Source organism: Eublepharis macularius, chromosome 19 (assembly GCF_028583425.1).
Source record: "Eublepharis macularius isolate TG4126 chromosome 19, MPM_Emac_v1.0, whole genome shotgun sequence".
NCBI lineage: Eukaryota > Metazoa > Chordata > Lepidosauria > Squamata > Eublepharidae > Eublepharis > Eublepharis macularius.
This window is the reverse complement of record NC_072808.1, coordinates 7846887-7859045: the sequence shown is the minus strand read 5'-3', so window position 1 is coordinate 7859045 and position 12159 is coordinate 7846887. Positions and strand designations below refer to the sequence as shown.

At 44.8% G+C, this 12159-nt stretch overlaps 1 protein-coding gene across 2 annotated transcripts in view; it reads right to left on the bottom strand.

Moving 5' to 3' along the window:
* COL2A1 (collagen type II alpha 1 chain) overlaps positions 1–11762 on the bottom strand; it is a 95335-nt gene extending 83573 nt beyond the window's left edge. The window contains exons 1-7 of one of the 2 annotated variants that reach the window (XM_055003299.1): positions 11669–11762; positions 7338–7544; positions 4539–4555; positions 3475–3507; positions 3326–3358; positions 3161–3214; positions 872–973 (exon numbers count right to left, since the gene is read on the bottom strand). In XM_055003299.1, coding sequence (XP_054859274.1) covers positions 872–973; positions 3161–3214; positions 3326–3358; positions 3475–3507; positions 4539–4555; positions 7338–7544; positions 11669–11762 — 540 coding nt within the window. The remainder of the gene's footprint in view (positions 1–871; positions 974–3160; positions 3215–3325; positions 3359–3474; positions 3508–4538; positions 4556–7337; positions 7545–11668) is intronic. The other variant, XM_055003300.1, reaches the window with a different exon arrangement.
* Positions 11763–12159: the final 397 nt, after the last annotated feature.

Here is a 12159-nt window from a genome sequence, read left to right as displayed (position 1 = left end):
CTTAATTTGGCTTGGGAACACAGGGCTCCCCCTCCTCAACCATTTTTCCAAGCCAGAATGGCCCTGGTAGGCTTTCCTCACCAATGCTGCTGTGTAGCTGTGGGGAAATTGGGCTGTGTTTAAAAATGTATCATGGAGTTTGGCCCTTACTGCAGGCCAGAGACAGGCACATTTAAAAGTTCTGAAATTGATTTGCTTACGTGCATCCTAAACTATGCTGGATTTATGTGGCCCAAGACCATATTCACTGGCAGCAATTGTCCTTTGCTCTATAATAGAGTGGTTTTAAAACTTTCTTCCCTGAGGGAAACCTTTGCACTTCAACATGTCTGCTGTGGAGCTTCTGTGTATTACAGAGGATTTCTTGGATAACAAGGCATCACGTTCTTATGTGGAAACGGGCAGCTCTTCGGGCCTTACTCTTGTCCTGTGTCAACCAAAATTGTGTCCAAGAACACACTCAATACCTCTAACATAGGGCAAGATTGGTAGTGATGAGGAAGCTAATTTTTGAGGACGGGTATCGGCCATTACTGAGCTTTTCATTGCAGAAATAGATCGTGTTTTTGAGGAACCTCAAGGTTTTTTTGAACCAAGTCTGAAAAACACTTATCTGACACAGCAAAGGTTTACAAATTGTAAAGCAATTCAGGCCACCGAAAAACCATTGCAACCATATTTGCATTCTGCATACTGGACATTTTTTTTTTAGCACAAGCAACAGACTGAAAACTGAATTAAACTGAAAGGCTTTTGCTGAGGAATTTCTAATCGGTTGTACAGTGAAAGGACTCTTTTAATCTCTTTTGGTGACCACACATTCTGGTATGTAGGAACTAAGTGGGTGGGACATCAAGACGAGGATACTCACTCCACCAAAGCCAGAGGGACCTGGAGGGCCTGGGAGTCCAGGCGGGCCAGGATTTCCAGGGGTACCAGGTTCGCCATCTCTACCACGTGGCCCAGGAGCACCCTGTAGAAAACAAGAAAGGGATAGGTTCCCAAAAAGCCAGACTGGGGATTGCATCCTCAGTCCCCAAATCAAACTGGAAAATTTTGAAAGAAAAAAATAAAGTCATGCCACTCAGATCCATATATTTAATCACTATGCATGTTTGCATCTATTCTAAGTTCTTCCTTACTAATTTGACCCGTGTATTAACAAACCATTCTTTAAAAAATAACTTTTATTAATACAATAATACATTCATAACATGATAAGAACAAGAATAACAAGAACAAGAACATTAACAACTAAGGTGATGTGCTATAGCCATTAACAACCATACATCTGATAACTGTCTTCTCAAGAAGAGTCAAACTAAGGTCCGTAAAGTAGGTATTCGGAGTAGTTCCTATGAATTATCTAAATAAAGCCTGATCAAGAAGAATTAAAAGTCCAGATTAATAATCATTTGGTATGGAAGCTTTGTTATAATAACCATTATTCGACAGAAAGTCCAGAAACGGTTTCCATTTTGCATAGAAAATTCATTGTGCAGTGTGGCTGTTCCCTTTGTTGCAATCTATCAGTTAGTTTCTCCATAATTAGTTGCTCCCAGATTTTGTTATACCAAGTATTCAAATTAGGAGACTTATGAGAATTCCAGTTAGGAGCTATAGAGGTTTTTGCCGCAACCAGCAACAATGAGTTTAACTGTTGTCTAATAGTTGGAAGTTCTCTATCTTTCCAAACAAACCATTCTTAAAAATTATAACATCAACATACAGAAATGCTTGGGGAAGTATCAACAGCTACCCAAGTACAACGTTGCCTTAGATGATGCTTTGTGTATTGTCATGTACATTCAGGTATACTAGGAGAAATTGCTAGGATAAGGGAGGGCATACTGCAGTAGCAAATATGCTGTCCTGTCCCAGGAATGTGATACCATGTAAGAGTGCCCCCATGGCATCCAAAGGAGCAGAGCTTCATATGCTACAAGCACATAAATCAAGACCCACTTCCTTCTATGAGTCTGTGGGCCAAGCTACAAGTGACGAATGACACTTGAACGGCAAGTGTATTCTGCCCTGTTCACTTGCCCTCCACTCAATCCACTTGCCGTTCAAGTGTCATTCATCACTTGTAGCTTGGCCCTGTCCTGCAAAGGGGAAAGCACCATAAGAGCCTAGAACAGATTGCTGGGCCATTTCCAGACGACTTACCAGCCTCCAGAACACTGTGCAAAACACGTGGAAGATAGCGTCTTCTCGTGCGAAATCACGCCAGGAAGACGCTATCATCTGGGAGTTTTGCACGACATTGCGTCTTCCTGGTGCGATTTCGCGCGAGAAGATGCTATCTTCCGCGTGTTTTGCGCAACGTTCCAGAGGCCGGTAAGTCGTGTGGAAACGGCCCTGGTCTGGGATGACAGCTTAGACTTTCATGCCTTGTAAAAAAAAAAAACCATGAGAGCAAATTTGTAAATATCGCCTCACTTGGTCACTTGTCATGAAGCATTTTGTAAACTGAGAACTGAACTCCCTCAGAGTTCAGTTCTCAGTTCTCAGGCAGAAAAGCATTTTGTAAACTGAGAACTGAACTCCCTCCCACACACCCTTTTTTCCTTTCACACCTTTACTGTACTACAAATAACTTTCACAGGTAAGGGCAGGCAGGAAGGCTAATAAGAAAACTTGTTTGTGACTGTGCAACTTCTGTGGACTTCTTCATTAGTTTGCACCGTACGATGTTATCATCTTAAATCAGCAGAAATCTTGCAAACCATCTTTTTTTAATATGCAGCATATTGATGTATACTCCTATACAGAGTTACTCCAGCCTAAGGCCATTGGCTTCAATAGGCTTTGGAGTAACGCTGCATATGGCCGTGCTCTAAGAATTCAATTTTAATCAGTATTAAAATTCTATTGGCCTATGCCTTTTTATGCTTGCTGCTGAGTAATAACTGCCTTTACACAGCAAAGTTCCAAAAGCCACATGTAAGTACTCCCCTTCTACCCTCCGTAATTATTTGACCCTTCTGAAAGCCTTGTGACTAATATAATACTTTTCTCGTGAACTCTCTGGACTGGTGTAAATCAGCTAGAGACACCTGCCTAGAGGAGAGGGTGAATCTAAAACAGAACAAAGCTAAGAAAGATGAATGCCATACCAATGCTTTCAAAAGTCTCCCAAGCGGACAGCTGATCCTACCTTTTCCCCCTTGTCTCCACGTTCTCCCCTTGGTCCTTGTTCACCTGAAGGTCCCTGAAACAGACCATGAGAGAGACAAATTCAATTAAACGTTTGCAATGTTTTTTTCATATTGACAACCCCCAAAATATTGAAGCAGTGTAGTAGACAGAGACTGGTTCTTACCTGTGGTCCAGGAGGGCCTCTTGGTCCTACAACCTAGTCAAGAGAAAGGAGAGGAAACACACACGTATGTATCAAGTTAAGATTGAAGTACCCTTTGCACCACTGGCTTCAAGGGTGTGGGAGATGCACACAAAAAATGTCAGACTTACATCTTTAATATCGCCAGGTTCCCCTTTTTGTCCCTGCAAAATGCAAAGAATGTGTTCAATGGTTTAAGCCGGGAAATTTGTATACACACACAATGAATCCAGTGCCTTATACATCTCACCCTAGCACAATGATAATCTCTATTTGGAATCTCTGCTTAAACACTGTGCAATTAGAGGCGGACCTTTGGGGCCTGTATATTTATACGGAGCAACGAGCATTCGGTCCTGATGTTGCAAGACAGGTCTGCATAAAGCTTAACCCAAACTATGAATAGTCTCATTGAAATCAATAGAAATATTCATTCGTCTTCAGAAAAGCAAACATTTCAACATGTTTCGCTGGGTCAGGTTATAAGAACGCAGTTCGCCAGCTTGATTCTGCTGTAATTCCCAATAGCTGTTTATTGCAGTAGCTCCATTGGCTCCTACAGATTTATTCCTGTCCTTTGCAAGGAACCAGGCTTAATGTAAGCGTGCGAACGATAAGCCAAATTTGTGTATATGTGTGTGTGTGTACAGTGGGGCCAATACGTTGGCCCACTGACCAGCAAAAGGATCAGCTAGACTGCTCTTGGGGCTGTATATCTTGATCTGCAGATATCAGCAGGTAAAGCTTCCCACAACATAAGAGGTAACCGTTATTCCACGATTTGTATCTGTAGGAAGTTGTTAAAGGCACAGGTGTTGGATCCCACATAGCTAAGCGTGATTCCACTATTCATGTCTTCAGGAAGTTGTTAAAAGTACAAACAAGGGTTGGATTCTACACAAAGCTAACTGTTATCCCACTTTTCACATCAGCAGAATGTTGTTAAAGGCACAGGGGCTGGCTCCTATGACTCCCACCAAATCTTCCTCCAACAGAGAAAGACTTCCTTTAAAAAAAAAGTCTTTTCTCCATCAGAGAACTCCTGTCTCCATCAGCAAAGTCCCTCCCTCAAAGGCTTTAGCAGAAGGAAGACATCGGATCCAACTCCTAGAAGCCAGAGACAGTAATAAACTTGGCTACCACAGGGGGCTCTAAGATAAAAACTACGGCTGTGAATAGGATTCAGTTGCCTCACCTTGGGACCAGGTTGCCCTGTGAAGAACAAAGGAGGGGAAAAAAGAAAACATCAGAACCACGTTATAGTAAATCATATGTAAGCATTTCAGTATATACCAGTACTTTCACCCGTTCACGCAAGACGCAACCACAAGATGTGAGAACAGGAAGACAAGATGGGAGTGAGTGGGAGAAGGGAGCTTTACTTCTCTAAACCTGACTGCTAAGATTCCTTGCTGTGCTAGAGGTGCCACTGGCCCAAGGAAATTATTTGCACACTCGAAGTGCAAGGCCCCATGCAAAATGGCACAGTGTGGGGGAACAGAAAGAGACGACCAGAGTCCTGAGCCTTAGTTGTACATGCAGGGCCAGGCTGCAAACTCTGGTGTGGTTTAATTCCAGTTCGCCTTGCAAGAATTAACAACCGAGTCGTTATCAAAGCAGCCAAAGAACTATGTGCACATTCCGGCTGCGATCCTGCATGCAGGTGCGTACACCCAAAGCGGCAAGCCCACACATGTGTATTTAGGAGCAAATCCTAGAGAACTCCATGCGATTTACTCACTTCCCCAAAACCCTTTCCGGGATGACGACACCACAAGTCCCAAAGGATTTAAGCTGAACTTGAGTTGCAAATTTAAGCTTACTTACTTAATACCCCATTGGAAGCAACGGGACTGATTACCGAGCAAGTACGGCTAGGGTCAGTCTGTTAAGCATTATAACTGCATGCAAAATAGCGTACATCACAACAAAAGCGTAAGAGAGACACACAACACAGAGGTTAAAAGTTAAATTCAGCAAAACTGCAAAATAAAGACTGCACAGAAAAGGCACGGTTAACTTTTGCGAGTCTTCTTAACCCTTTACTCACACTCGCAGCCTCGCAGCATCAGAGTGTTTTTTTGTTTGTGTGTTTTGGGAAAAGGAGACTCCAATGCAACCAGCCCGGGTAAAAGGGATTTTAAAAAGGCCACTTGTAATTTTAACAAGTCTCCTGGGCTAGAACTAAGAAGGTAATTTTTAAGCATTTTTTAAAAAAAAAACCTGAAAGGAGGTTTAAATTCTTTCCTTGCACCTTGGCTTGAGCATTACCATCGTTCTACAAAGCTTGCCCTCCAGGCAAGCACTTGAAGAGGTAGGGATTATGAATCATCTCCAGTATCTCAAGTATGAAAAAAACTGGCCCCCAAATGCTCTCTTGTCACCAGGTTAAATCTTGGCCTGCTGGATCAAAGAACCCATATTTTAATAAGCCCAGAGTGCCTCAAGGCAGAAGCATCCGAGGGCCCTGAAAAGCAAAAAGAGCCTTTCTTCTGCAACATCTTTACCATGAAGAAGGTTCCAAAGGGGTCATCTTTACTTAACCCTCCCTTGCATTGGGGTCAAAGCCTACAACTTTTGGGGGCAGGTGGGCGGGAGTTGTTCCAGATACCTTGACCAGCACATTCAATACAAACAGCCAAAGAATGGTGGTACATGGCACAAAATTCAGAAAAAAATAGGTCGGTTTCAGTCCCAATGACATCAACGTGTTTTAAAGAATGAACTACATTCTTAAATTCCTTTGGTTTCAGTGGATGGTCACCGATTAATATGAGTACAGGAGGAACTCTGAATGCTTAAAAACACCATATTCACTACTATTATTATTATCTTCTATTATTGTCATCACTTTTTATCTCTGGCTGCAGTCCTGGACACCTTGTAGGTTTGCGCAAATCCCACTGGTTTCGATAGAGCTTTATTTTTACCTAACATGTTAAGGCTAGGACAGGTAGTTCTTAAAAGATCCCATAAAGGAAGAGGTTTTTGCTATGTGAGAATAATTTAATTCCATCTCTTCTGTCTCAGAGCGGAACTACAAGTGACAAGGCACAGGTTGGACACTTGTCAGCTTCCCTCAAGTTTTGATGGGAAATGTAGGCATCCTGGTCTTGCAGCTTGGCTCTCTGACTGCTGTCCAATGGACTTTTCAACTGTCACTTGTCCAACATTCCGCCAAGCTGCCTACATTTCCCATCAAAACTTGAGGGAAGCTGACAAGTGTCCAACCTGTGCCTTTTGTCACTTGTAGTTCCACTCACAGAGGGAGTGTAAAATAGCTGTCCCTGTTCAGGCCAGTATGTAATTTCTGCCTGTCAAATGATAGTTAAACAGGGAGAAAAATCACAGTAAGATATAAGCACAGTGAAGCAGTCTTTTATTTCCTCAGTGCTTTAAAAAGCAGGTAAAGTACAGTGGTGCCCAGTGGGAAAGATTTAAAAACCCTGATTTAAATTCCTTTACAGTGCCTGGAGACTTGATAATTTGCCAGAAGGCCTTAGACCAAACTTGTAAATAGTCCCTCACTCCCCTGGTCACCTGGGATGAGTAAAAAATGTCCTCCAGGTAACCAACCAGCCAGGGAAGCTTTTTTAAATTGTGAAATAATTTGTTCCCTGCCCACCCCCTTTCAGGCCATCACAGATAACTAACACCGTATGACCAGCTAGGCTACTAAGATCTTTAGTGACTTAGCCTTTTTCATGGACTAGTAAGTGACAAGTTCATCAAGACAAGCAAACCTTTTCTCAAGGACAGCCGCAGCATTATTGAACCTGTTATTTCCGATTTTTCTGCACCCTTAAGCAAAGAGGCACACACACCCCTGCCCCAAAGCTGGATTAATCAGTAGAAATAGCCTTTCCTAGCAGTAGCCAACCCATGGATGCAGCAGGTCACAGGCTTTGCATCCATGGCTCTACCCAACATTCCTTTTTTGCTCTTATCTCTTAAGTAATTTATTTATATGGAATGGAAATAAATAAATTACGACCACTGGAGGCAGGTGGGTCAGTTGGGCAGATGGGACAACATTCTCCGAAGGGTATCTCAGGGCTGGGACAATCTCTCAGTTCTTCGCAGAGTATCTCGTCGCAGAGCACAGTCCCAGTGTCACAGACACAGATGCGGCAGGCCTCAGGTTTCCACACATCTTTATCACTATATCTCTGCCCATCCTGTACACAGCTGCCTGCCTCGTCTGTGCCAGAAGGGAAAGGAGAGGGAAGGGGGGATAAGAGAGGCAAAAACCAGAAGAGGAGAGAAAGAAACAGTGTTGTAACATCAGCATTGGTTACCACGACCCTCTACCCATGAGTGACCTCTTTCATTCTGTACCAGATCTTTTCTCTGTCTCCCGCAAAGTATGAGAGGACGTTTTTGGCAAACCATTGCACACAAGGAGACTCAAAAGGCCTTTGGTAAACTGCATTCCCTCCCCCACCTTTGTTTTCTCTCTGCCGCCCTTTGCGAGTTCAAGAGAGCCAGTTTGGTGTAGTGGTTAAGAGAGCGGGACTCTAATCTGGAGAGCCAGGTTTGATTCCCCACTCCTCCACTTGAAGCCAGCTGGGTGACCTTGGGTCAGTCACTTAAGAGCGGCAGGACTCTAATCTGGAGAGCCAGGTTTCATTCCCCACTCCTCCACTTGAAGCCAGCTGGGTGACCTTGGGTCAGTCACTTAAGAGCAGCAGGACTCTAATCTGGAGAGCCAGGTTTCATTCCCCACTCCTCCACTTGAAGCCAGCTCCCTCAGAGCTCTCTCAGCCCCACCCACCTCACAAGGTGATTGTTGTGAGGATAATAACAACACACTTTGTAAACAGCTCTGAGTGGGCTTTAAGTTGTCCTGAAGAGCAGTATATAAATCGAATGTTATTATTAATGTTATTAAGTAGGGTTGCCAGATGAAAGGAAGCTGTCAGTGGTCTGTTTGAATGGTCTATGTTTTTATGTCGGGTTTTTAATGCTAGGTTTTATCTATTGTTTTGGTTTTTATTATTTTGTAAGCTGCCTCGAGCACGCTCCTAGAAAGGCAGCAGAGAAGTTTTCTAAACAAACTGTAAAGATCTGAAATGCTGATTTCAATGTCCTTTCCTTGATGTCGCCAAGGATCAGGGTCGGTAACACTATATAACATCCTTGAGTCTCACAACCAACCCTGTGAGGTAAAGTCAAGAAGACAACCGTTGCTTGCACAAAGCTCCCATTCAGTCAGCTTCCTTGCCCAACAGGGAATTGAACCAAATTCAGCCACACCAAATTCATTGAGATAACTTCGACAGGATGCCATTTTCAGTGGAGGCCTCTGGGAAACTTAGACCCACATTACAGGTTTTCAAGTCTGTATCTTCATCTTCATTTTAGCTTTTCTGGACTGGAGCACAGAGGTCCCCAAAAGCAAGAATTCAAAACTGGCTTAAGCTCACAGACAACCCAAATGCCGCAAGCCAAGCTTTTCCATAAGGTAAACCTGGAGAAGGGGCTGCCCAATTCACATCCCATTTCTACTTTCATGCTAGTTTCACACCACTTGGCCTAAACTGGAGACACTTCTGGACTGCCATGTTCAAGCCCTTGGGTCATTCTTGCCTATCTTAGACCATTTCAGGGGCATCTCTACTGGCTTTTGCGGTAATAATAAATGACTGACCAGGCTATACTGTTTGTTCAGTTTGCAATCTTTAACCAACAATAACAACTGCCCACCTGGGACTAATGGGGACCTTTATCTAAACAGCCTCGCTCACCCACCCACCTCCCATCCATTTCTGGAACACGTGCAGCGGAAAGAAACTTGTGCCTAACAAAGAACAATGACCCCAGCTGACTCCGTACACATAAAGGCAGGCGAAAGCTGTTTTCCTAATCAGAAGAAAGAAGCCACAGAAAACCCAACTGATGTCAGATCGGTGATGTTTCTTGCAGTAAACTGGGAGCGGGGAGTTGGAAAGCAGGGCAAGTGTAAACTTTCTGTGATCAGAGGAGTTGACAATGTTTAGACCTCATTACGACAGCTGAATAGAAAGAATTCTTGATGGAGAAGGGGGTCAGGGGAAACTCATTACAAAATGCCCCTTTGGCATATTTTAAACACCCCACTGAAGGCTAGAGAGCAGCAGCAAGAAGACAGGGGGGGCATTGTGCACAGGGCAGGGGAGCCTGCAGGAGCCCAAGGGACCCATCTACTCATGAATGGGTCTTTTCTCGAGCGCACACAGAGCGCGATTCACATTGCTCTGCGAGGGACTCGTTTAAATAAATATGGGCAGCATCTGGAAGCTATTGCTGCCAAGGGCAAACAAACCTTCATAGAGAGGGAACAGAGCTCTGTGACCTGGGAGAACACTTCGAAGGGGGGAGGAATTATAAAAAGATGAGCCTCCCAAATGGTAGACTGGAGTTAAAATCATCCAAAGCAGAGAATGCATCGTACACCCCCTGGATATAAACGCTCTCCTTGTCTTTCCTTGTCTCTATAGGATGCTATGCAGTGCCCTGTTTGAAAGCATCCTACTGATTTTGTCTCTTTGCCGTACAGCAAAGAGGCAGGTCAGTCAAAGGCTGATTCCGCACACGTTGGAAAATGCACTTTCAATGCACTTTATCAATCGTTTGAGGTGGATTTTTTGTTCCGCACATGAAAAAAATCCGTTCCAAACGATCTGTAAAGAGGATTGGAAGTGCATTATCCAACGTGTGTGGAATCAGCCAAAATCACAATGTAGAGTAAGGCCAAACCAGGTGTTTTAAGAGTGCAGTCCTAAGCAAAGTTACACCCTCCGAAATCCACTGGAGTCAATGGGCTTAGAAGAGCGTAACTCTGTTTAGGACTGCACTGTAAGTTTAGTAGCACAAAACACAGTCGGTCAAACCGGATCACCATTTCTTTAAAGAGAACTGGGGGGGCCAAGCACCTGCCTCTCTGACCAGGTGCTGGAAGGACAGAGACTCCTCCTGGAAGCCACCTCAGACCACACTGAGCGCAGGACCCCTTTCCATAATTAACTTAGCAAACTCCCCCCAGTAGATACTTGTTGCACAGCCGTGCAAGGAATTCACCTTACTTTATGGGGGGAAGTTTTCAGCCATTTGTATCCAGAGAAAAGCAAGGTTTTTTCTCTTCCCCCCTCCCCAATCCCTTTTTAAACTCTATTCCTTGCAATTGATTTACAGTCTGGAGTATATGAAAGCACGGATGGAATTCAGGCAATAGGAAACCTGCCCAAACAAACGAAAAAAGAAAAAAAGGAGAGAAGTTCTTGCTACCTAATAAAGTTTCTGTCTTCCATCCCTGAATAATATCCCAGACAAGGAAAGCTTTGTGGTGGGCGGGGAGGGGGGGCTCTACGCTCAGCCTTTCATACCAAATTTTGTAAATTGTTGGTGGAAAAATCCACTTGATAACATGAAATGAAAAGACATTTTCGCCCAGGAGAAATGAATGTCTCCACCTTGTGATAAACCTTGTGATAAACCCTCCTTAGTTTAAATTTTTGTGTGTGCACACACACTTGCGCGCGCATACACACTCATGCGGAGAAGAGAGAGAAGAAGAAACTGACTGATGTGCCTCTGGAATGTTTTGTACCCCCCTCAGGTGGCCTCTTCAATTGGGGAAGGTTTCCCTTCTACTCCTTCAACAACATGGGGGGGGCAATCTGTTAGCTATCGAATTCTCTGCCATCTCTGTCTTGCACCTTACATCCCTGACTAAATTGGGGGAGTGAAATTAAGGGAGGCGGATTTTATGCACAAAGATCTTGCTTTGTAAAAAGTCTCCAAAGAATCCTGCTTGTCTGTCCCGGAATGTTCCCCTTTGTCTGGATCCCCCCTCTGAGCCCCCCCACCCTGCTCTGTTTAACTCTTTCCCTGCCTTTGCAAGGAGCCAGAGCAGGATTTCATTCTTCATTTTGGCACTGATTTCCAAACCTGCCTTTTGAGGACTGAGAATCGCCTTACAGGGCTTTCCCCGGCTCCTTCCCCCCCACATCTCAACAAATTCCCGGAAGGCCCTAGGAGCAAAGAAGGATAGTGTGATTGCAGTCCATGCATGTTCTCTTCTCGAGCAAACTAGGCATTGCAACGAATAGAAAGGAGTCTTCCTTTAAGACAACACGGAGTGGATTCAGGACAAGGGGCAGCAGCTTTTTGAATGGGAAGAGAAGAATCTTGCCAACTGAAGATGAGGCAGCAGGGAAATCCGAGGAGCTCTGCAACCTCCTTTTAAAAAAGACATTTGCTCCTTCATCTTGACCTGCCCCCTCTCCCCTAATTCAACCCTCCCCCCTAGATTTGCTTTCCAGAAGAAGAAAAGGTGCAACTTACGTATATCCTCATTCTGACACTTGACAACCGCTAATAAAATGACTTGAGTGGCTGCCACCAGCACTAGAGTCCGTGATTGCGCAAAGCTAAACATGTCTAAATGTTAGACATGCAGGAACTTTGTGCGGAGGAGGAAGGAAGGGAGGTGGTGGTGGTGGTGGTGGTAGTTTCCCCAGGGGCTACCGAGCCTTCATGCAGCCGATCCTCCCGTTTTGTCTTTTTTGGGAACCAGCAGGAGAATCCCAAAGCCCCCCGAGACCCAAAACTCCGCGGCCGTCTGCACTGGCCCGAGGCACGGCGGCTTTCTGGTCCCCTCTGCCTTCTCGCAGGCGGCGTATATGCCCGGGTCTCCGGCCTCCCTGCCCCCAGCGGAGCTGTAACCTGAGCCCCGCCGTCTTGTCCCCGAAGAGACCCCTCCCTCCTGGCCCAGCTCGAGCGCAGGCCCCGCAGCCAAGGCGGGGGGCCACCGGGCGAGGGGGAGGGCCTGCCCC